This window comes from Natator depressus, chromosome 17, assembly GCF_965152275.1.
Source record: "Natator depressus isolate rNatDep1 chromosome 17, rNatDep2.hap1, whole genome shotgun sequence".
Classification (NCBI taxonomy): Eukaryota; Metazoa; Chordata; order Testudines; family Cheloniidae; genus Natator; species Natator depressus.
Genome location: NC_134250.1, coordinates 22501868 through 22525949, shown reverse-complemented (window position 1 = coordinate 22525949; position 24082 = coordinate 22501868). Strand labels below are relative to the sequence as shown.

The window sequence follows — 24082 nt, the reverse complement described above, 5'->3', positions numbered from 1 at the left end:
GGGGAAGGAAGTGGCTGGGGATGGTGAGGAGTGGGAGGGTTAAGAGGTGGGGTTATTGGGGAATAGGGCAGGGGAGGGTGTGGGGGGCTGTGAGACTTTGGTGAGTGGGGGAGGGTCTGGGCAGGGTGATGTTTTATGGGGGTGTTTGGGGGATTGTGCAATGGGTGGGTTTTTCGGGGAGCTGGGGTTGGAGTGGTGAGGAGATGTGATGGGAGGGAGGGGGTCTGACAGGAGGTTTGGGGGGGGTTGGATTTATTTGGGGTTTTGGGGTGAGTTTAGTTAGAGAGGGGGTGGCAGGGTTGGATGGATTGAAGTGGGTGGCTGGGGGGTTATTTGGGGATTAGATGGGATGGTGGGAGGGGGTTTAAGCAGAGGTGAGTGGGAGTTGGGCAGGTGGGTTGGGGGACTATAGCAGGGGTTGACTGGGGGCGGAGGGAGTGGGCCATTTGGGGGCCCATGGTAGGGGGTTGGGTGTGCACTGAGGAGGGGGGTTAATTGGGGGTCTGTGCGGGGTTGGGTGTGGGCTGAGGAGGGGTTGGGGGGGTCTGTTTTTGGGGGTTGGCTCTGGGCTGAGAAGGGGGGTTATTCGGGGGTCTGTGGAGAGAGTCCAGAGGAGAGCAACAAAACTGATCAAAGGCCCTGTGAGGAAAGGTTAAAAAGACTGGACATGTTTAGTCCCAAGAAAAGCAGGCTGAGGGGGAACCCAACAACGATCTGCAGACACAGTCAGGGCTGTTGGAAGGAGGAGGGGGACCGGGTGTTCTCCATGGCCACAGAAGGCAGGACAAGAAATAATGAGCTGAATCTGCAGCAGAGGAGGCTTAGGCTCGATATTGGGGAACTCTGTAACTCTAAGGACAGGGACGTGTCAAACAGGTCGCCAAGGGAGGCGGTGGAGTCCCCGTCGCTGGAGGTGTTTAAGGACAGGTTGGACGCTTGAGCTTTACTTGGGCCTGCCTCAGTGCAGGGAACTGGACTAGACGACGTCTCCAGGACCCATCAAGCCCCACAGGTCTATACTTCTCTTTCAGGAGCCAGGGGATTGAGCATCAGAACCACTTCCTGCCCCCCACCCCCCTTCTTCTGACGCTCGTTTATAAAGTCACAGCAATTCTCGGCGGGGAGGTTGTTACCCAGCAACGCCGCCTGAGGCCGGAGACAGAACAGGAGCTTCGTTGCCAGTACCAGGGTGAACGTTCAGGCTCCAGGCCAGCCCTACCCTGTTCAGGGTTTTCCAGGGGGGATGGGTCACAGCAGCGGGGGGCAGAGAGAGGGCTCAGAGTGGCAGTTTGTGGTTAGCGAGAGATGAACTCTGCCGGTGCAGCAGGGTGCTCATGTGGCCCAGAACTGCTCCTGAAGCCTGTCTGGCCCAGGATGGGGTTTAAACACCCCATCAAAGGGGGTTGCTGTTGCCTTTGGAATGCCCCAGATGACGCCAAATAACAGGATTTTCAAAATCTACCTGGTAAAGACTCTTCAGCTGCTCCTGCCATGGGGCATCTTCCCTCCCCTCTGCAACACCCCCAGGGCCCCTGCACCTGCTTTATTCCTTCTCTGCCATCTCAGCATGTTCCTCCCAATGGCACCAAGCCTGTGCATTGCTGAGCACCCTTAAATCCTACTAGCTTCAGTGACTTTGGTGGGAGGTGAGGGTGCTCAGCTCCTTGCAGGAATCACTCAGCACTGTTTTGGGCACGAGTCAATAAGTGTGGCCCAGCACCTTTGCACCTGCCACTCCAGCCCTGCTGATGCTGAATTTCCATAGCGCAGAGGTTCAGCCAGGACAGGCGTCCAAAACGTTGATATTTATTTCAAGATAAGTGGGCGTGGTTGGGCTGGAAATTGTGTAAGGTCAGCCCTTGTAACCTGGCGTATCTGCAGTTTGGCCTTAATGGAAACCCTGGGAGAAAGCCCCATGCTACGAACCAGGAAGTACAGGACCACGGTTCATAAGAGCAGCTCCAAAGATAATTTTCACTGAGCCCAGCTCTGCACAGATTTCCGGCTTAGGTTTGAATTTTTAGCAAAAGTTCATGTTGGTTATTTTCTCCCAAACCCTTCGTGCCTCCATAATAGCCAGCCATCCCGTCAGTCGCACCCTGGGGAGCTCCAGGGATGGAGTGAGGGATAGAGGAGCAGATGTATGACACACCAGCCTTCAGGTCCTTTGGGTGGACGTTCCTGATTGCATGTATGAGTCCCGTTCAGATGGGTGGGTTTCGTGTGTCTGTGGTGAGAACTGGGGCTGTCAGGGCCAGCAGGCAGGTGAGGAGCAGGAGATGAGCGCGCGGGGCAGCTGAAAAGGGATGAGCCAGAGTGAAGCTGAAAACACAAATGCAGGGGCCAAGAATCCCAATTCCCCCATCCTGGACAGAAGGCGTCAAATTCTCACTGATGGACAATTGGTTCAAATTCTGGGACTGGTTCCTTGTGCAGCAAATGAAATTAATTGCACCTCAGAGCCATGACAGAGCACTGTATAACCAGGGTCTAGTGACCATCTCTCACCCTGGGCTCTCCCCAGCATAGGCTGTTGTTCACACTAGTAAAATGATGTTAAAACACTGAGAAGGAGCAGGGAAGAGGCACAAAAATGACTTGTGGCCTGGCCAGCACGCCTTCGAGCAGGTGACTGGAGGGGCTGCAGCTAGTCAGCTTGACTAAGAGCAGTTCAGAGGTCTGTCGATAAGGTCTGTAATCACCAAGCAGGAGGAGGTAGCCTGCATTTCAGGTTTTTGCTCTAGCAGACAAAGGAGTAACGAGAGCTAGTGAAGCTGATGTTAGAAACATTGAAATTGGAAATCAAATGTAAGTGTAGAAGAGTGAGGGGACATCACTCGCCGGAACCAACCGTGCAGGGACGTGGGAATTCACTCTCATCTGGCCTCTGGGGATGGAGGCAGCACGTGGCTGGCACTTATAGCTCCTGCCGAAGGAGGGGCAGGCGCTGCTACGGACTGCTCCCCCAACCCCTGTCCTGCTGCGCTCTGGGGATGCTGCCCTGTTGTGGAGCTGTCAGGTGTCTTGAACTGGAATTTGTTTGGAGAGAAACTGTGCTAAGGAGCCTTATCAGCCCGAGCAGAGAGTACCTGGGCGCCTGCCTGGTCGGGCGGGTCTGGTACAGCCTCCCCCCAGATAAGGCTCTTCCCTGGACCTGGAACGATTCCCTCCGAGGTAACACACGGGGCAGCCAGGGCAGGGCACGGCCTGCTCCCCTGGAGCGTTAGGGCTTTCAGGAGTCAGAGGTGCCAGCGGAGCAGGTTGTGGTTGTACGTTAAAGCAGCGAAAAAAGTTGGGGGGCAGAGGAATGGGGTGCTATGGCCATTGCACTTGATCAGCTCAATTTGGAAATGTCTTTCAAAGGAAATCCAGATGTATACATGTGACTGGGGTACACGTACACTCACATGCGCACACTCACACGTGCACACACATGTGCACACTCACATGTGCGCACGCACGTACACACATACATTCACACACATGTACACATAAATACTTACACATGTACACCCAGACGCGCACACACTGTCCCTGGAGCTCCCCAGGATGCAACTGACGGGATGGCTGCCTATTACGGAGGCACGAAGTGGTTGAAGAAAATAATCAGCAAGAACTTTTGCTAAAAATGCAAACCTGAGCTGGAAATCTGTGCAGGGCTGGGCTCAGCGAAAATGGTTTTCTTAGCTGCTCTTTTTAACCGTGGTCCTGTACTTCCTGGTTTGTGTCGGACCCAGGCAGGAGACCTGGCAGCTCTCAGCTGTAGAAGCCGCCAGAATGAGCCAGGTTGGAATGAGCCAGGCCCTCAGATCCTTCAGGAGGAAAAGTGAAACCCACTTCTGCCACCAGTCGCCCCAGCGGTCACTGAGCGACACCAAACCACGTCCTTCCAGTCAGGCAGTTTCATATGCACACATCAAACCCTTGGTTTGCCACTCAGATTCCACGGTGTTGGGCACAGTAAGGACCTAGAGAAGTTAAACAGGCAGACAGACAAGGAAACAGTGGCCCTGGCTACAGCTGTGTGTGTGGTGCAAACAGATGAACACCAATTGCTGGCTGAAGGCACAACCTTAATTCCTGCATCTCCTGTCTATCAGCTATCATTCACTTGGCAGCCTGAGCTCTGATTTCTAACGCAGTGTTTTCCTCTGGCCTATTGTTGTTGTCATGTCCAGGGGCACCTTGGCCCTTGGTATCAGGAGCGGTGCTAAGGAGGCTTTTCAAAGGTCTCTAAGTAGGGTTGCCAACTTTCTAATCGCACAAAACCAAACACCCTTGACCCAACCCCTGTCATGCCCCTTCCCCTTCGCCGAGGCCCTGCCCCTTCACCGAGGCCCCGCCCCCACTCACTCCAGCCCACCTCCCTCAGTCACTCGCTCTCTCACACCCTCACTCACTTTCACTGGGCTGGGGCTGGGGGTTGGAATGCGGGAGGGGGTGAGGGCTCCAGCTGGGGGGTGCTGGCTCTGGGGTGGGGCCACAAATGAGGGGTTCAGGGTATGGGTGGGAGCTCAGGGCTGGGACAGGGGATTGGGGTGCAGGTGGGGGTGTGAGGTCTGGGATGGAGGTAGGGTGCGGGAGGGGGTTCCGACCTGGGGCAGGGTCTCTGGGTGCGGGCTCTCGCCCGGCGGCACTTACCTCCGCCAGCTCCCGGTCCATGGCGCAGCGGTGCTAAGGCAGGCTCCCTGCCTGCCCTGGCTCTGCGTGGCTCCTGGAAGCGGCTGGCATGTCCCTGCAGCCCCTAGGAGGAGGCATGGCCAGGCAGCATTGTGTGCTGCCTGTGCCCACAGGCCCTGCCCCTGCGGCTCCCATTGGCCACGGTTCCCGGCCAATGGGAGCTGCAGAGCCAACACTTGGGGTGAGGTCAGCACGCGGAGCTTCTCTGATCACCCCTGCCCTTAGGGGCTGCAGCGACGTGCTGGCCGCTCCTGGGAGCTGCGCAGAGCCAGGGCAGGCAGGGAGCCTGCCTTAGCACCGCTGCGCCACCGATCGACTGGACTTTTAATGGCCCAGTAGGTGGTGCTGACTGGAGCTGCCAGGGTCCCTTTTCGAGTGGGCGTTCTGGTCGAAAACCAGACACCTGGCAACCCTGTCTCAAAGGCCCTGATTTGTGAGTGAGCTAAGACTCCAGCCTCCTGTGCTAAATGAGCTTCCTTAACCTTTTCCTGCACCCCATCACCATCCCCACCCCTTTTACCTGCTTCATCTGCCCGGTGTGGGGTGTTGTGACCCCTAGATCGTGAGTTCCCTTCTTGTCCCTGGGGGTGCAGTGCCCAGTCCTAGGCACCCTGCCTCCAGACTGGGTGTGACAAAGTGGGAATGTTCTTCATGGTTTCTCTGAATACTGTGTGGGTGCCTCAGTTTACACCTATGCATTTCTTAAGTATCTAGGTGATGGGATAAGGGTGTGATTGTTGCAGAGCCCTAGAGGGCAGGGGTGTGCAGGGGTCTGCACAGAGAATGGCCGACACCCTGTCTCCTGGCAACTGATGGACTGGGCCCCTCCCATGCAAGGTGACAGCTGAAGGTGTTGGAGAACAAAGAGATCAGGTGGCCTCCTTGCCCAGGAAAGAGACAAAGACCAGAGGAAGGGACAGGAGGGAGTTTCAGTTTGGATCTGACTGGGGAAACAGAGGGAGGCCCAGCACCGGGGTCTGGGCTCCCTACCCCCCAAGATGGACCTGACTGGGGGGTCCTGTTTTCTGTACCTACAAGCTCTGTTTTGGATTGTGTTCCTGTCATCCAATAAACCTTCTGTTTTACTGGCTAGTTGAGAGTCACCGTGAATTGCAGGAAGTGGCGGGTGCAGGGCCCTGGCTCCTCCACACTCCGTGACACTGGGGCCTCCGGGTAATGCTGCAGTAGGAAGATGTCATGAATTGCTGTTATTACTGTCTGAGTCGTGTTATCATTATCTGTCCTCTGGCCTTTGGGTGGGTCCATGCTGCGGATTTGCTTGTGTCCCACAGGGTCCAATGGCCCCTCTGCTGAGCCCAGGGTTGGAATCCCACAAGTTTGTTATCCTCAGAGAGTTCAGCTTCTGTGTGACCAGTGCCAGGGACACATGCGCATGTGATCTCCTGTCCCCATGGAGCCCATCCCTGGACCCACCCTGCTCTGGGCACACCCTGGATCTGTCAGCCGAGGGACGAGCACTGGGCATATAACCAATGTTCTGACGTGACCCCAGCCTCATGGCCCAGCGATCCTGGCCTGTCCTTCCCCCCCACCCCCGAGGGGACAGACCCCACAAAGATGGTTGGCCTGGAGGGAGTTTGGCTCCTGTAAGTTTTCAGGAGATGCTGGCAGGGCTGGACCCCAAACCACAGGCCAATGGGGCACTGAAGCATAATCACATGTTGACCACAGCCACAAGCTGCTCCTCGTCCCTGCTAGATGAATGATGTCATGTGAGACACAGAGACAGCATGTGGGAGCCACAAACCGTCTGCCAGCTGGGCAAAGCTCCCTGCAGGACAGTGCCCCTGTCAAGGTTCCTTCCCCACTCTGAACTCGAGGGTAGAGATGTGGGGACCTGCATGATAGACCCCCTAAACTTATTCTTACCAGCTGAGGTTAAAAACTTCCTCAAGGTACAAACTTTGCCTTGTCCTTGAACCGTATGCTGCCACCACCAAGCGTTTTAAACAAAGAACAGGGAAAGAGCCCACTTGGAGACATTTTTCCCCCAAAATATCCCCCCCAAGCCCTTCACCCCCTTTCCTGGGGAAGGCTTGATAAGAATCCTCACCAATTTGTACAGGTGAACACAGACCCAAACCCTTGGATCTTAAGAACAATGAAAAAGCATTCAGTTTCTTAAAAGAAGAATTTTAGTAGAAGAAAAAGTAAAAAGAACCACCTCTGTAAAATCAGGATGGTAAATACCTTACAGGGTAATCAGATTCAAAACATAGAGAATCCCTCTAGGCAAAACCTTAAGTAACAAAAAGACACAAAAACAGGAATATACATTCCCTCCAGCACAGCTTATTTTACCAGCCATTAAACAAAAGGAAATCTAACGCATTTCTAGCTAGATTACTTACTAAGTTAGCAGGAGTTGTAAGGCTGCATTCCTGATCTGTTCCTGGCAAAAGCATCACACAGATGGAAGAACCCTTTGTTTCCCTGCCCCCCCCCCCCCGATTTGAAAGTATCTTGTCCTCTCATTGGTCATTTGGGTCAGGTGCCAGCAGGGTTACCTTAGCTTCTTAACCCTTTACAGGTGAAAGGGTGTTGCCTCTGGCCAGGGGGGATTTTGTAGCCCTGTATGCAGACAGGTGGTTACCCCTCCCTTTATAGTTATGTCAACCCCATGGAGCAGCCAGCTAAGAGCACACTCTGCTGTGCCACGGTCACAGCAGCACAGAGGGGAGGGGAGCAGGGGTACTGGGGAGCTGGGCGGGGTGACCGGGAATGTGGGGGTGTCATAAATATAAAGGGAAGGGTAAACCCCTTTAAAATCCCTCCTGGCCAGAGGAAATCTCCTCTCACCTGTAAAGGGTTAAGAAGCTAAAGGTAACCTCGCTGGCACCTGACCAAAATGACCAATGAGGAGACAAGATATTTTCAAAAGCTGGGAGGAGGGAGAGAAACAAAGGAGGTATGTGTGTCTGTCTACATTCTGTCTTTGCCGGAGATAGACCAGGAATGAAGCCTTAGAACTTTTAGTAAGTAATCTAGCTAGGTATGTGTTAGATTATGATTTCTTTAAATGGCTGAGAAAAGAATTGTGCTGAATAGAATAACTATTTCTGTCTGTGTATCTTTTTTGTAATGTAAGGTTTTTGCCTAGAGGGGTTCTCTATGTTTTGAATCTAATTATCCTGTAAGGTATCTACCATCCTGACTTTACAGGGGGGATTTTTTTTTTTATTTCTATTTACTTCTATTTCTATTAAAAGTCTTTTTGTAAGAAAACTGAATGCTTTTTCATTGTTCTCAGATCCAAGGGTTTGGGTCTGTGGTCACCTATGCAAATTGGTGAGGCTTTTTATCCAACATTTCCCTGGAAAGGGGGGGGTGCAAGTGTTGGGAGGATTGTTCATTGTTCTTAAGATCCAAGGGTCTGGGTCTGTAGTCACCTAGGCAAATTGGTGAGGCTTTTTACCAAACCTTGTCCAGGAAGTGGGGTGCAAGGTTTTTGGGAAGTATTTTGGGGGGAAAGACGTGTCCAAACAGCTCTTCCCCAGTAACCAGTATTTGTTTGGTGGTGGTAGCGGCCAATCCAAGGACAAAAGGGTGGAATATTTTGTACCTTGGGGAAGTTTTGACCTAAGCTGGTAAAGATAAGCTTAGGAGGTTTTTCATGCAGGTCCCCACATCTGTACCCTAGAGTTCAGAGTGGGGGAGGGACCTTGACAGGGGGCAAGGTGGTGATCGGGGTAAGGGGAATTATGGAAGAGAAGAGTATTAGGAGGGGTGTCTGGGGGACTGGACCAGGGCTGTGGGGGCAGCCTGTGGTTCTGGGGAGCCCCGTGCATGGGTGCTTGAAGCTGCAGCCTGTTTGCTGGCACAGCCCCATGGGAAGCCCTAGTTGCCTTGCTGTGGAGACAGTCACTGTTGCCCAGCCCAGACTCCCAGATCAGGCCAATCCCACAGTCAGGCTCCCCCATCCATCCCCCTCACACAGACATCCTCCTCCCAGATTTCCAGAGCCTTGCTTAACCGTGTCTGTCCCCATCCCTGCTCCGCCCATGGCCTGTCTCCCAGGGCCCAGCCCAGGCCCCGTGCTGCCCAGCCAGCACCCCTGGCTCCAGTGGCTCTGCAGGGCGCAGAGGTTATCAGACAGTGCTGCTGAAGTGGGAAGATGAACGTGCCCCTTTTCCATTGGCAGCTTGCATGTAACCTCGCGGCCTGGGAATGTGACTGGCATCAGTGCTGGGTGCGGCTTGGGAACAAAGAGCAGGGATTTCGCTGGCCAGACCACTATGTCTAATGTCCCAGGTCCCAATCCCCCCCCTTGTGGGCTGAGGGGAGTGTGAGAAGCTGCCTGTGGCGACAGGCAGGGGCCATCCAGGAGCCCTGCACTGGAAGTGAGCTGGGGAGCTTCAAACCAGAGCATTTTCAAATGTTTCCTGTGAAATGATTGATCGGCACAAGCTGAATGATGGTGTCACATGGAGCAGCTCCACGGTGATGCCGAGGGAGGGGGTACCGATCCCTTCAGAGAACTGGGCCCTGCTGACTGCGGGGGCAGGACAGATGTAGAGATGAAGAGCCAGGCCCTGTGCCAGGTGGCATGGGAGCACCAGGAGCCTCTTCCCCCCCTCTACCTGTCTGTGCAGGAGTGGGGCAGGGTTCCTACATTGGGCCCCAGACAGCACTAGGGAAAAGGACCAGTCCTTGCACCAAGCCTGCGGGCCATCACAGGGGCATTGTCCTCTGCCAAGGGGTGCGGCCAGACTCCTAGCTAACTAGTGTGCAAGCTGCCATGGGAGCATGTGCTAGCTGGGGAAATAGGCTGCATCTTACCACACAAGCAATGGGGTGCATCCAGCCCAGTGGTCTGGGGCCTCCCCACCCAGTCCCAGCTGCCACATGGCTCCGGCCAGCAGGGTCCTACCCCACGAAGATGCCCTCGGCACCAGCCCCTGGGGACCATTCTTTAATTTAAACAAAGTGCTGCAGAGTCCAGGGACCTGGCCACAGCATTTAGGCCTAGTGTGATACCCCATAGATGGGGGCTGCCACGGGGTGCCCTGGTGTGAGGCAAGCACTGTGCTCCTGCTCCAGCAGCCCCAGTGCCCAGGGGTCTGCACTTGGCCAGGCAGAGCTGCGGGCAGAGCCTTCAGTCTCAGGCTGAGGAGCGGCTCCGCCTGCGGTGGGAGTGGGATGGACGCTGCCTCTGCCCCACAAGCTCTCTGGATGTGGTCCGGAGGGCAGGGGGCCCAAGGACTCCTCTCTCCCAGCACTAAGGGCCCAAGTCTGTCCTCCCCCTCACATCTCTTCCTCCTCCCCCAGAAAATCCCTCTGGCCCCAGTCTCTCCTTCCCTCCCCACCCCCAAAACAGAAGGGCTGGTGGCCTGGAGACTTACTCTTGGTGAAGCGGAGAGCAAAGGGCCCATCCCAGCAGCCCTGCACGCCCTGTCTGTGAATCTGGTAATGCCAGGCATGTTCTCCAGCAGTGTGATGCCCATGGGAGCACCCAGAGAGATAGTGACAGTGGGGCACAGAGTTACCAGCTGCAGACCTCACTGCTTAGAAGTGTGTGTTTATTCCAAAGCCTGGATCCCCAGGCAGGGCCATGCAGAGGGTGTTTGTGAAGCTCCCGCCATACTTGGGATTTTGCCTTTCCAGCGATCTCTAGGCCTGCTCATTGCATCACTGAGCTAATGACCCAGAAGAGTCACTCCAGGCTGAATGCTGGTGCACGGGAGTCAGCCCAGCGGAGAAAGGCCCAGCGGAGAAGAGCTCGGAAAGTCTGCAGGGAGGGAGAGGAGAAGGAAAGTGGCCTTGTTTTCTGGGTAACCCTGATACTTCCCCCAAGCAAGGCCCGTGAGGGCAGGCAGGAGGTTTGGCCATGACACACTATGACCCTTTTCCATCCCTTCATGGAGCAGGGGTTGGCCTCACTGCAGACAGGAGGGTGGGGAAGGGGTCACTAACAGTAAGATGCTGGTTTGATGAGGATGGCGGAGGCTTGGCAGTTCCCACTACAGACACTACCCCAAGTGATGCTCCCTTTAGTGTTCAGTCGAGCAGAATAACAAGCCGAGTACCACCAGCCCCCACCATAGCTAGATGCACAGTTCCCACTGTAAGTGTCCTGATCCAGGTCTTTAGTGGAGAACTTCATGTTGTCATGCACAGTGCTAGGATTGTTTGAAGTCATGGCATCCCCTGCAGTCCCAGTGTAAGAGCCCAGCCTCAGCCTGTAGCCTTTGGACTCGTCTTCCAGACCGAAGAGGTTGTAGTCTGCGTATTTCATGGTGCCGGATGAATCATGGATGACAAACCTGACCTGGTAGACCTTCTGCTTGGCGATCTGATAGATGTACTCCGTCCCCAGCCAGTAGTCATTGTGCACGTTGCCAAAGCCGTACTTGTAGGTGCTCCAGGACTCAGCCCAGGTGATCTGTGTGTCATGCCGGTTCCGCTGGAGGACCGTCCAGCCCTCGCTGGTGCTGTTCAAGTCACAGTAGACCTCGAATTGATGGAGTCCTGTGGGCTGGATGACGAAGACGCCACTGACCCTGTTCCAGGTTATCTCGCTGCAGTCCTTGGGCCAGGCTGTGGGCAAAACGAGACAAGTTGTAGAGAACAAAACCCCATAGAACAAAACCCCGCTCAGCTCAGAGTTATGATCACAATGGAGTTTCCATAAAACCTTTCCTTGGCCTCCTTCCCAACTCCTCCACCAAGGAATAGCAGCCTGCATCTTGGCCAGATCAGGCTGGGTGGAGGGGTCCTGGAGGTGAGCTCTGGTCTCTAGCCTCTTCTGCTCTGGGCTGCCTCGCACCAGACTGATGTCCCCATAGCTGTGCCCGAGGGAAGTCTCACCTCTGGCGTGTGTGTGTGTGTGTGTGTCCGTGTCCGTCCAAGCTACCTGCATGCGCCAGCAGTTGTGTGAGCACTCGGGCGTGTGTGTGTCCCCGTCCAAGCTACCTGCATGCGCCAGCAGTTGTGTGAGCACTCGGGCGTGTGTGTGTGTGTGTGTGTGTGTCCCCGTCCAAGCTACCTGCATGAGCCAGCGGTTGTGTGAACAACCCCTGGCATGTTCTTGGCTCTCACCCCTGTGAGAGGCAACCATGCAGAGCGGGAGACACTTACAACTTACCCTGGGCTACCTGCATGTCACTGGCTCTGCTACACCAGAGGCTCCCTTTCCCCTGATCTGTGGGGGGAGGAGAAATTCAAGTGATGTGAGGGGTTTACAGAGGATATTCCCAGCTCCACAGCTGGGAGTATTCTCAGTGCATCCGCCTCCCTGTCCCTCTGCTGGCCCAGCTGTAGGCCTCAGTTATATGCTGGGCACTGGGGCTCCTCTCCCTGCTGGATTGCTCCAAACTCTGACACCTGCAGAGAGGCAGGAATTCACCCAGAATCCCTCCAGAGCAGAGACCTAGCCTGGTACCCCCCTCAGCCTGGCCACAGCCCCGCGTCACTGCCAAGAACCATCAGCATGTGGGGGCCGGGCACCAATCCCAGAGGCCTGATAGGCTCTGCCTGCATCAGGCACCAACAGGCTCCTTCCCTTTGGGCCAGGGCCCATTCGCATGTAAGCAGAGTCAGGATGAGCTCCAACCTGACACCTAGTGGTGAGGTGTGGCAAGTTGTGGAAAAGAACTTCAGGGGCTGATCTCATGTGCACAGGCACACCCACCCCGCTGAGCATGAGCCCATAGCTGCCCAAATGGTCACTTTGGCTGCTGTGGGATCCCCAGTGTCTCTGTTATTGGGGCAGGAAGAATAAATTATTACCCTGATTCTGGGAATCAAGGACAGTGGAACTGTACTTGGCCTTTTGTTATGATGGAGGGACTCGCCATCAACTAAGTAACAATCGCTAGGCGAGGGACATGGGTTCCAATTCTCTGTGAATTGAGAGAGGCTGGGGACAGGTATTAATACTTGGTGGCATGCCCCCCCGATGAGGGCCTTACATGTTAATTGCACTTCCTCCTCTCTCCACTGTGGAATATCAGAGCTAATGTTGATTCCATTAGGAGTCTAGTTACAGGCTGCTGAGCTGAATTCACTTTGGGCTGATGGTGCACCAGCCCTGGGGCTCCCCTACTACAAGCTGAAATTGCAAAGGAGCTGAACTGACTAAGAGCTGAAATCACTGAGTGCTGTGTTAAGTAGTGGGGGAGCCTGAAGATATATGGGGGAGCAGAGCAGTTTGTCGGATGCCTAGAGCAGCTCATGGGGTGGCTGGCAGAGCGGAGCCCCATGGAGAGGTGGGGCAATCAGCTTTGGACCACATAAGGTGCCTCTTAAACCCTCCCCCCCCGAATCTCCACCCAGGTTGGGAGGTAAAACTCTGCAGATAAACTTTCGAACTCTGGGGCTGCCCTGACCAGGGACAGAGACTTTTGGGACTTTGGGTGATTTTGGGTCACTGGACTCAAGAACCAAAGGGAAAGGGGACATGCCCCAATTTGCTTGGGGTGGGTTTTTTGCTCATGGGTTGTATTATGAATCCTGTTGGTGGTGTTTCCCCAACATAATGCCACATTGTTTCTCTGTTATTAAAAGGCTTTTTGCTACACTCAGACTATGCGCTTGTGAGAGGGGACGTAGTGTCTCTTGGAGGCGCCCAGCGGGGGTGGTATATATTTGTCCCAGGTCACTGGGTGGGGGCTCGAGCCGGCTTTGCATTGTCTTATTGGAATGGATCCCCTAGATACTGAACCCAGCCCTTGTTGCTGCCAACTCTGACGGGCAGAAGGGTTACACGCACATGCACAGTGCAGCTCCCTGGTTCCTGGGCCCGTCTCCCAGCTCCCCGTGTCCCTGCGGGGCAGCACATCTCTCCGATAGCCCCTTCTTGAAGGGCAGGAGAAGGGCTGGCAGCAGGCGGCAGAGGCAGGATTTTCTGCCAGCTCTCCAGCCAGCCAGGGCTCTAAGGGACAGGGCGGGAGGTCAGCTTCTCCTGTGTGCCCATCCTGTGTAGCTAATCAGGGCTACAAAGGCAGAGCCAGCTGATCCGTCTAGTGGGGATGTCACACCTTAGACTAACCCAGGCTCCCTCTGGCTGCTCTACCTGGCTCCCGTCTGCTCCCCTCCAGTCTGGCCCAAATGTAGCCACCAACCTCCCCGTCTGCTGCTGTGGCTCTGCCCACACCACCTTGTGGCTTCCAGTCCCTTCCCTGGCTGCACAGCTCCTCCTGCAGCAGCTTCCAGCTCCTGCACCTCCCCTCGAGCGCTGCACAGCCCTGCCCTGCTTAGCTCGAGCTCTGTGTTAATACAGCACCAGTCACCCTGCTGCCTGAGCACCCCCATCTCATCCCGTCTGCCCCCTGCCCTGCTCGGGCCCGCGCTGCACCAGTTCCACTCCTCCATGCCCCTCTGCTGCCAAGGCAACCAGCACCTCCTGGCTTTGTCCTGCTGCTCCCTGCACTGCAACGGCCCAGCCCCTGCGCGCCCCCCAACCTCCCTCCCTCCCTCCTCCAACCGCCAAAATGCTCAGCGTGGTTTGAATATAGAGCTACGGTTGGATGTAATTTCTCCCAGTGGCTTCAGGCCTCCATAATCCCCAGGCAGCCAGTGAGTGACGTTCTGGGGCCCCAGGGCTGGCAGGACCCCGAGGGCCAGGGGTGAGAGCTTTAAAAGCAGACACATGACACACCTGCCTTCAGGTCCTTTGGGTAGATGTTCCGGATTGCATGGGTGGGTCCCTTTAAGATGTTCAGATTGTGTATTTCCAGGGTAAAAACTGGGGCTGACAGGGCCAGCAGGCCAGTGAGGAGCAGGAGACGAGGGCACCGGGCAGCTGCAAAAGGGAAGAGCTGGCGAGAAGCTGGGAACACAAACCCGCCGTTTAGGAGCCGTGACTCCCAGTTCCCTCTGCCAGGGAACGGCACAACCCAGAGCTGGGACTGCTGGAACCTCCAGCCTCGCCCAGCGCAGACTGGCACCGCCGCCCTCGCCTGTCAGTCTGGCTGGGCAGCCGGCCATTGGCCAGGCATGCACGGGGCAGAGAGGAGACACTAGGAACTGGCCCCATTGGGACAGAAACACCCAGGAGGGGGGCGGATCCAAGGGAGCTTGGGATTCGCCCTGGAGAAATGTTCCCACTCTGCTTGCCGCACAGAGACACCCCTGTACCATTGAAATGACCAGGAGAGTAGGTGAGAAAAAGGGAAAATGGGGATCCGGAGGGGGGCACTGAGCATTCCGGGGGAGGGGGGCCCTATAGGGTGGGCACTGGGGAGGCACTGAGCGTCCCAGGGAGGGGGATCAAGGGGGTGGGGGGGCTAGGTGGACACTCACCGCCCCGGGAGGTGGGGCTGAGGGGGGGAGACTGGCCAGGGGCACTCAGAGCCCCAGGAGGTGGGTGGGGGAAGGGCACACAGGATTTCAGGAATTCCCTGGCAGTGAAGAGCTGTTGGCGGCAGGGAGGAGCCAGCCATGACATTCACCAGTTGGGATCCCTGGCTGGGCTAGTGGCTAGGGGGGCCCATGGCCAAGCTGCAGCGGAAGGTGACCTGCAGGAAATGCCTCGGCCTCTGCCTCCTGCTCGGAAGGGCCTGGGCCAGACAACGACCCCCGGCGCAGTGTCCCAGCTCCCTGCCCCGCACCTGCAGGGCACGGCCCCTCCTCTATAGGGCGGTTGGCATGGACGTTAGTGCTGCTTCCTCCATCCCCAAAGGCCTCTAACCCAGCTAGTCTCTGGCAACCCCTGCCATTCAGTAGGCCACATTGCCCTGCTGTGACATACTGGGGTGGGGGGCCTGTCACACAGCCGGGGAGTTTAACCCGGCTGCCGTAGACTCTGTCTCCCTGGAGCTGGTGTCTCTGCTCCTCTGAGTCTCAGCCCACGTGTCTCTCTGCCCTTCCCCCTAGTCGCCCCCGGGCGAGGTGGAGCGCCCCACGTTGAGTTCTAGCCCCACATTTGGACCCACAAGTGCTGGTGGGTTCCAATCCCATCTGAACACGCCCACTCAGCCCGAGTGCGGAGCAGAAGGGCCCTGTGCTGCCCCACAGACCCTCTGGCTCTCTGAGCCCACTCTTACCCATCGCCTCCCCACAGCACGGCTGTCCCAGGCTGAAAGCTGCTGCTCTGTGCAGATAGGCCGTCTAGATGGAGGCAGCACGTGGCTGGCACTTATAGCTCCTGCCGAAGGAGGGGCAGGCGCTGCTACGGACTGCTCCCCCAACCCCTGTCCTGCTGCGCGCTGGGGATGCTGCCCTGCTGTGGAGCTGTCAGGTGTCTTGAACTGGAATTTGTTTGGAGAGAAACTGTGCTAAGGAGCCTTATCAGCCCGAGCAGAGAGTACCTGGGCACCTGCCTGGTCGGGCGGGTCTGGTACAGCCTCCCCCCAGATAAGGCTCTTCCCTGGACCTGGAACGATTCCCTCCGAGGTAACACACGGGGCAGCCAGGGCAGGGCAGAACTCAGGGCGGGTAGCGTCTGGGCCAGGCCAAGGCCCTACCACTCAACCATTATTCCTGCCAATGTGTACCAAAAGGACTGAAGGTAAAAAATCCATTCTGCTACTCTGAAACCTGTCATTATGCAAGGCACTGCATTTAGCCGCATGGAGTGGAAATCTATCAACTTCATGAAAAAACTCATACAGCTACAGACAGACATCATCTTCCTTTCCAAATGCAAACAGATGGACATCGTACCAAAAGGACTGAAGGTACAAAATCCATTACAATCTACACACCACACAGACTGTGCTGACAGCTTGTGCCACACGCTCTCAAAGAAACTGCGGAACCACCTGATCAACATCCTCTACAGCAAACAGGGAAAGATTAAGAATGAGCTCTCAAAACTGGATACTCTCATAAAAAACCAGCCTTCCACACAAACTTCCTCGTGGCTGGACTTTACTAAAACTAGACAAGCCATTTACAACGCACACTTTGCTTCTCTACAAAAGAAAAAGGACACTAAACTATCTAAACTACTGCATGCCACAAGAGGCCACAGCAATGGTTCCCTCAACCCACCCAGCAATATTGTTAATCTATCCAACTATACTCTTAGCCCAGCAGAAGAATCTGTCCTATCTCGGGGCCTCTCCTTCTGCCCCTCCACCCCCACGAACATGATACAGTTCTGTGGTGACCTAGAATCCTATTTTCGACGTCTCCGACTCAAGGAATATTTCCAACACACCTCTGAACAACATACTAATCCACAGAGACCTTCCTACCAACCCTACAAAAAGAAGGATTCTGGGTGGACTCCTCCTGAAGGTCGAAACAACAGACTGGACTTCTACATACAGTGCTTCCGCCGACGTGCACGGGCTGAAATTGTGGAAAAGCAGCATCACTTGCCCCATAACCTCAGCTGTGCAGAACACAATGCCATCCACAGCCTCAGAAACAACTCTGACATCATAATCAAAAAGGCTGACAAAGGAGGTGCTGTTGTCATCATGAATAGGTCGGAATATGAACAAGAGGCTGCTCGGCAGCTCTCCAACACCACTTTCTACAAGCCACTACCCTCTGATCCCACTGAGGGTTACCAAAAGAAACTACAGCATTTGCTCAAGAAACTCCCTGAAAAAGCACAAGAACAAATCCGCACAGACACACCCCTGGAACCCCGACCTGGGGTATTCTATCTGCTACCCAAGATCCATAAACCTGGAAATCCTGGGCGCCCCATCATCTCAGGCATTGGCACGCTGACAGCAGGATTGTCTGGCTATGTAGACTCCCTCCTCAGGCCCTACGCTACCAGCACTCCCAGGTATCTTCGAGACACCACTGACTTCCTGAGGAAACTACAATCCATCGGTGATCTTCCTGAAAACACCATCCTGGCCACTATGGATGTAGAAGCCCTCTACACCAACATTCCACACAAAGATGGACTACAAGCCGTCAGGAACACTATCCCCAATAATGTCACGGAAAACCTGGTGGCTGGACTTTGTCCTCACCCATAACTATTTCACATTTGGGGACAATGTATACCTTCAAATCAGCGGCACTGCTATGGGTACCCGCATGGCCCCACAGTATGCCAACATTTTTATGGCTGACTTAGAACAACGCTTCCTCAGCTCTTGTCCCCTAATGCTCCTACTCTAATTGCGCGATATTGATGACATCTTCATCATCTGGACCCATGGAAAAGAAGCCCTTGAGGAATTCCACCATGATTTCAACAATTTCCATCCCACCATCAACCTCAGCCTGGACCAGTCCACACAAGAGATCCACTTCCTGGACACTACGGTGGTCATAAGCAGAAACCTATCCCGGAAACCTACTGACCACTATTCCTACCTACGTGCCTCCAGCTTTCACCCAGACCACACCACACGATCCATTGTCTACAGCCAAGCTCTACGATACAACTGCATTTGCTCCAACCCCTCAGACAGAGACAAACGCCTACAAGATCTCTATCAAGCATTCTTACAACTACAATACCCACCTGCTGAAGTGAAGAAACAGATTGACAGAGCCAGAAGAGTACCCAGAAGTCACCTACTATAGGACAGGCCCAACAAAGAAAATAACAGAATGCCACTAGCCATCACCTTCAGCCCCCAACTAAAACCTCTCCAACGCATCATCAAGGATCTACAACTTATCCTGAAGGACGACCCATCGCTCTCACAGATCTTGGGAGACAGGCCAGTCCTTGCCTACAGACAGCCCCCCAACCTGAAGCAAATACTCACCAGCAATAACAGACCACACAACAGAACCACTAACCCAGGAACCTATCCTTGTAACAAAGCCTGTTGCCAACTGTGTCCACATATCTATTCAGGGGACACCATCATAGGGCCTAATCACATCAGCCACACTATCAGAGGCTCGTTCACCTGCACATCTACCAATGTGATATGTGCCATCATGTGCCAGCAATGCCCCTCTGCCATGTACATTGGTCAAACTGGACAGTCTCTACATAAAAGAATAAATGGACACAAATCAGATGTCAAGAATTATAACATTCATAAACCAGTCGGAGAACACTTCAATCTCTCTGGTCACTCGATTTCTGACCTAAAAGTGGCTATTCTTCAACAAAAAGACTTCAGAAACAGACTCCAACGAGAGACTGCTGAATTGGCATTAATTTGCAAATTGGATACAATTAACTTAGGCTTGAATAGAGACTGGGAGTGGATGTGTCATTACACAAAGTAAAACTATTTCCCCTTGTTTATTCATAGAATCATAGAATATCAGGGTTGGAAGGGACCTCAGGAGGTCATCTAGTCCAACCCCCTGCTCAAAGCACAACCAATCCCCAACTAAATCATCCCAGCCAGGGCTTTGTCAAGCCTGACCTTAAAAACTTCTAAGGAAGAAGATTCCACCACCTCCCTAGGTAACGCATTCCAGTGTTTCACCACCCTCCTCGTGAAAAAGTTTTTCCTAATATCCAACCTAAATCTCCCACTGCAACTTGAGACCATTACTCATTGTTCTGTCATCTGCTACCACTGAGAACAGTCTAGAGCCATTCTCTTTGAAACCCCCTTTCAGGTAGTTGAAAGCAGCTATCAAATCCCCCCTCATTCTTCTCTTTCATAGACAAAAGATCCCCAGTTCCCTCAGCCTCTTCTCATAACTCATGTGTTCTAGTCCCCTAATCATTTTTCTTGCCCTCTGCTGGACTCTTTCCAATTTTTCCACATCCTTCTTGTAGTGTGGGGCCCAAAACTGGACACAGTACTCCAGATGAGGCCTCACCAGTGTCGAATAGAGGGGAACGATCACGTCCCTCTATCTGCTGGCAATGCCCCTACTTATACATCCCAAAATGCCATTGGCCTTCTTGGCAACAAGGGCACACTGTTGACTCATATTCAGCTTCTCATCCACTGTAACCCCTAGGTCCTTTTCTGCAGAACTGCTGCCGAGCCATTCGGTCCCTAGTCTGTAGCGGTGCATTGGATTCTTCCATCCTAAGTGCAGGACTCTGCACTTGTCCTTGTTGAATCTCATCAGATTTCTTTTGGCCCAATCCTCCAATTTGTCTAGGGCCCTCTGTATCCTATCCCTACCCTCCAGCATATCTAGCACTCCTCCCAGTTTAGTGTCATCTGCAAACTTGCTGAGAGTGCAATCCACACCATCCTCCAGATCATTTATGAAGATATTGAACAAAACCGGCCCCAGGACTGACCCTTGGGGCACTCCACTTGATACCAGCTGCCAACTAGACATGGAGCCATTGATCACTACTCATTGAGCCCGACAATCTAACCAGCTTTCTATCCACCTTATAGTCCATTCATCCAGCCCATACTTCTTTAACTTGCTGACAAGAATACTGTGGTAGACCGTTTCAAAAGCTTTGCTAAAGTCAAGGAACAACACGTCCACTGCTTTCCCTTCAACCACATTCCCCCCCCCCCCACCCTCCCCCACTGTTCCTTAGGTGTTCTTGTTAACCGCTGGAAATGGCCCACCTTGATTATCACTACAAAAGGTTTTCTTCCCCCCCCCTCCCCCCACTCTCCTGCTGGCAATAGCTCATCTTAAGTGATCACTGTCCTTACAGTGTGCATGATAAATACCCATTTTTTCATGTTCTGTGTGTATATAAATCTCCTCACTGTATTTTCCACTGAATGCATTCGATGAAGTGAGCTGTAGCTCACGAAAGCTTATGCTCAAATAAATTGGTTAGTCTCTAAGGTGCCAAAAGTACTCCTTTTCTTTTTGCGAATACAGACTAACACGGCTGCTACTCTGAATCCTGCCAATGTGTGACTCGAACAGGCCACATGTGTGACAAATGCCGGCAAACAGCTGCGTTTTGTTGCTCCCCAGGCCGTAGCTGACAGGTTCTAACAGGCTGAAGGATGTTGTCTTGCTGTGTGCCTTAAATAAAGCCGTTTGTTTAAAAACAAAACTTGAGCTGCACAGTCCAGCCCACAGAAGCGCCACTGCCCATCCCCTATGGGCCTCCAGACCCAGAAGTCGTGTGTTACAAGCCCCACGCAGTCAGGCCCCAGCATGAGCCACGGGCTCCCAGCACCCTGGACGCTTGGCTCCAGGTCCCTACTGCAGATGCACCCTGCCACTGCCAGCTTCCCCAGGCCCCTGTTTCTCTGCCTGGCCCACAGCTGATCCCTGCATGGTCAGAAAAAGCCACCAAGTGCCCCAGACACGTTCAGGCTCATCCTCTCCAATGAGTCCCAGAGATGGGGTGCTAGCTGGTTCATCACCTGCCTGGTCTCTAGCAGCCAAACGTGAGATTTGTGTGTCCTGGTGATATTAAAGTTTACAGTGTAAAGTGCCTCTGCTTTGCAACTCCCTCCCCTCTTGGTCACAGATGGGTCGCCCTTCCCAGCCCTTTGTGAAGCCTGTCTATATGCACAGCGTTCAGGGAGGTCTGAGGCAGGAGGGAGTTGTGGGGGGTGGTTGGTGGAGTCTATTTTGGGAGATTAGGGGTGGCAGAGTTGTGCTTTATTTGCAGTTTTCTTTCTTCCTTCCACTGCCTGGGGACTGTAGCGGGGGAGGCAGTATCAGATAATAGGTTGGTGGGCACCCTGATCAAAGCCTGGACATACAGACAGATGTGCTGCAGTTCGGTATTTACCCTGGGTTTTGTGTTGCATTTGAAGGCCAGAGCGTCTAGAGTCTGGGATCGACGTCCTAGCCTGGCTCACTGTTGCAATCCAGACAACCACAGCAGCCGGTCCTTGGACTGTTCATCTGAGCCTCTCATGGCATTTGTGTGGAACTCATCACCCGCAGGAGCCCCCGAGGCCAGGAACACAGCCAGGCTCAATAAGGGATTAGACCTTTGTGTGCACAGCCAGAACCTCCAGGGTTAGAGGCGTTACTGCTGCATGTCCTGGAAGAGACATTGACCTGCCAGCTCCAGGGCGTTAGCTGGTCTCTAGCTACTGGGTAGGACCTCCCTGTACCTTCCTTTGCAGCATCAGGTACTGGCTGTGGTCAGACATGAGAAGGATCCCAGCTCAGCTCTGATCTGGCTTTTCCCCTGCTCCTCCTGTGTCAGGGCATTACCCAGCTCTAATTAAAGGGCCTAGGGTGGGGCAGATCATTCCACATCTGCTCCTGTGGGGTTCTCACCCCTTCCTGTGCAGCAAGCAGTGCTGGTTGCTATCTGAGATGGTCACTGGCCCAGGTGGACCTTGGTCACAGCCAGGCTGGCAATTCCCACATCTCTTTGTGTGCTTTTCTGGAAAAACTCCTTGCCTTGTACCTTGGGATGCGGTGCCGGATGGGGGAGCTGGCGTGTGGGAGGGAAAGTAGCCTGAGCCCAGATCCTGCCAGGAGCTCAGCGTGGGCACTGGGGATCCCATACCGGAAGAGCAGTCTGTATTGCTGCCTGCAGTGACAGGCTGACCCCTAGTGGCTGCAGTTCATTGCTGCAGCATGTGCTGTGAGTGGGAGACAGGCGCACTCAAAGCATGAGGCAGGGGCAGCCTTTCCCGGCTCTGGTTCTGCTGGTCTCTGTGGATGTCGTCCCAGCTGAGGACAAAGTGGCCAATTTAGTCACTTTGGGACTTGGTTTATTGCTTACTGATAAGGGACTCGCGGGAGCCTCACTGCTCCAGCCCAAATTTGAGCTTCCGTTTGCATTGCTCCTTTGCTTCTGTGGCATAATTTTGTACTTTCTTTGCTCTTGTGTTCTCATTAGCTCATGCGCTGAACTCTGGTGCTGTTGGCTGGACCAGTATCATTTGTCTGAAATATTTATCTGCTACTTTTCTCATTGCTGGAAATTGGCATTGGAATCAACAAAACCGGAATTTGTTTTTTCTGTTCTGAAAATGAAACAAGTTATGTTTAAACAAATTTTAAAATATCCAAATATCGGTAAGTCCTTTTCCCACAGTACAGACATTTGCTATGAAGTGGTTTAAAATTCAATATCTAAGTCACAGTGTGTTTTAACACAGGACATATCACTGTGCAATATTTAAAGAGTGAAAGCTGCATATGGTCAATCATTTAATTTTGTCATAACAAGAAATAACAACTGTTTTGTTACCATAGATATACACAAAAATATAGACTGAATCTTAGAATCATAGAATATCAGGGTTGGAAGGGACCTCAGGAGGTCATCTAGTCCAACTCCCTGCTCAAAGCACGACCAATCCCCAACTAAATCATCCCAGCCAGGGCTTTGTCAAGCCTGACCTTAAAAACTTCTAAGGAAGGAGATTCCACCACAAATTAACAAATCAGATGTTAAGAATTATAACATTCATAAACCAGTCAGAGAACACTTCAATCTCTCTGGTCACGCAATCACAGACATGAGGGTCGCTATCTTAAAACAAAAAAACTTCAAATCCAGACTCCAGCGAGAAACTGCTGAATTGGAATTCATTTGCAAATTGGATACTATTAATTTGGGCTTGAATAGAGACTGGGAGTGGCTAAGTCATTATGCAAGGTAGCCTATCTCCCCTTGTTTTTTTCCTACAAACCCCCCCCCCCCCAAGACGTTCTGGTTAAACTTGGATTATTGCTGTGCACATTGTAAGATGAGCTATTGCCAGCAGGAGAGTGAGTTTGTGTGTGTGGTTTTTGGAGGGGTGTGTGTGTGTGGGGGGGGGGGGGGTGAGAAAACCTGGATTAGTGCTGAAAATGACCCACCTTGATTATCATGCGCATTATAAAGAGAGGTTTCAAAGAGGGATGGGCTATTACCAGCAGGAGAGTGAGTTTGTATGTGTGTCTGTGGGGGGGGGGGGAAGGGTGAGAAAACCTGGATTTGTGCTGGAAATGGCCCTCCTTGATGATCACTTTAGATAAGCTGTTACTAGCAGGACAGTGGGGTGGGAGGAAGTTTTGTTTCATGGTCTCTGTGTGTATATAATGTCTTCTGCAGTTTCCACGATATGCTATGCATCCGATGAAGTGAGCTGTAGCTCACGAAAGCTCATGCTCAAATAAACTGGTTAGTCTCTAAGGTGCCACAAGTCCTCCTTTTCTTTTTTCTTTTTACGAATACAGACTAACACGGCTGTTACTCTGAAACAGATCATTTATGAAGATATTGAACAAAACCGGCCCCAGGACCGACCCTTGGGGCACTCCACTTGATACCGGCTGCCAACTAGACATGGAGCCATTGATCACTACCCGTTGAACCCAACAATCTAGTCAACTTTCTATCCACCTTATAGTCCATTCATCCAGCCTATACCTCTTTAACTTGCTGGCAAGAATACTGTGGTAGACGGTGTCAAAAGCTTTGCTAAAGTCAAGGAACAACACGTCCACTGCTTTCCCCTCATCCACAGTTATCTCGTCATAGAAGACAACTAGATTAGTCAGGCATGACTTGCCCTTGGTGAATCCATGCTGACTGTTCCTGATCACTTTCCTCTCCTCTAAGTGCTTCAGAATTGATTCCTTGAGGACCTGCTCCATGATTTTTCCAGGGACTGAGGTGAGGCTGACTAGCCTGTAGTTCCCAGGA

At 53.3% G+C, this 24082-nt stretch overlaps 1 protein-coding gene across 3 annotated transcripts in view; it reads right to left on the bottom strand.

The window, feature by feature from the left end:
- Window positions 1-3887: 3887 nt before the first annotated feature.
- Window positions 3888-24082, bottom strand: part of LOC142000421 (fibrinogen-like protein 1-like protein) — a 39926-nt gene continuing 19731 nt past the window's right edge. The window contains exons 1-4 of one of the 3 annotated variants that reach the window (XM_074974678.1): window positions 15687-15883; window positions 14300-14443; window positions 10044-11238; window positions 3888-3968 (exon numbers count right to left, since the gene is read on the bottom strand). In XM_074974678.1, coding sequence (XP_074830779.1) covers window positions 10610-11238; window positions 14300-14443; window positions 15687-15690 — 777 coding nt within the window. In that variant the 5' untranslated portion in view covers window positions 15691-15883 and the 3' untranslated portion in view covers window positions 3888-3968; window positions 10044-10609. Of the gene's footprint in view, window positions 3969-10043; window positions 11239-14299; window positions 14444-15686; window positions 15884-21668; window positions 22413-24082 lie in introns of those variants that run through there. The other 2 variants (XM_074974679.1, XR_012642241.1) reach the window with 2 other exon arrangements.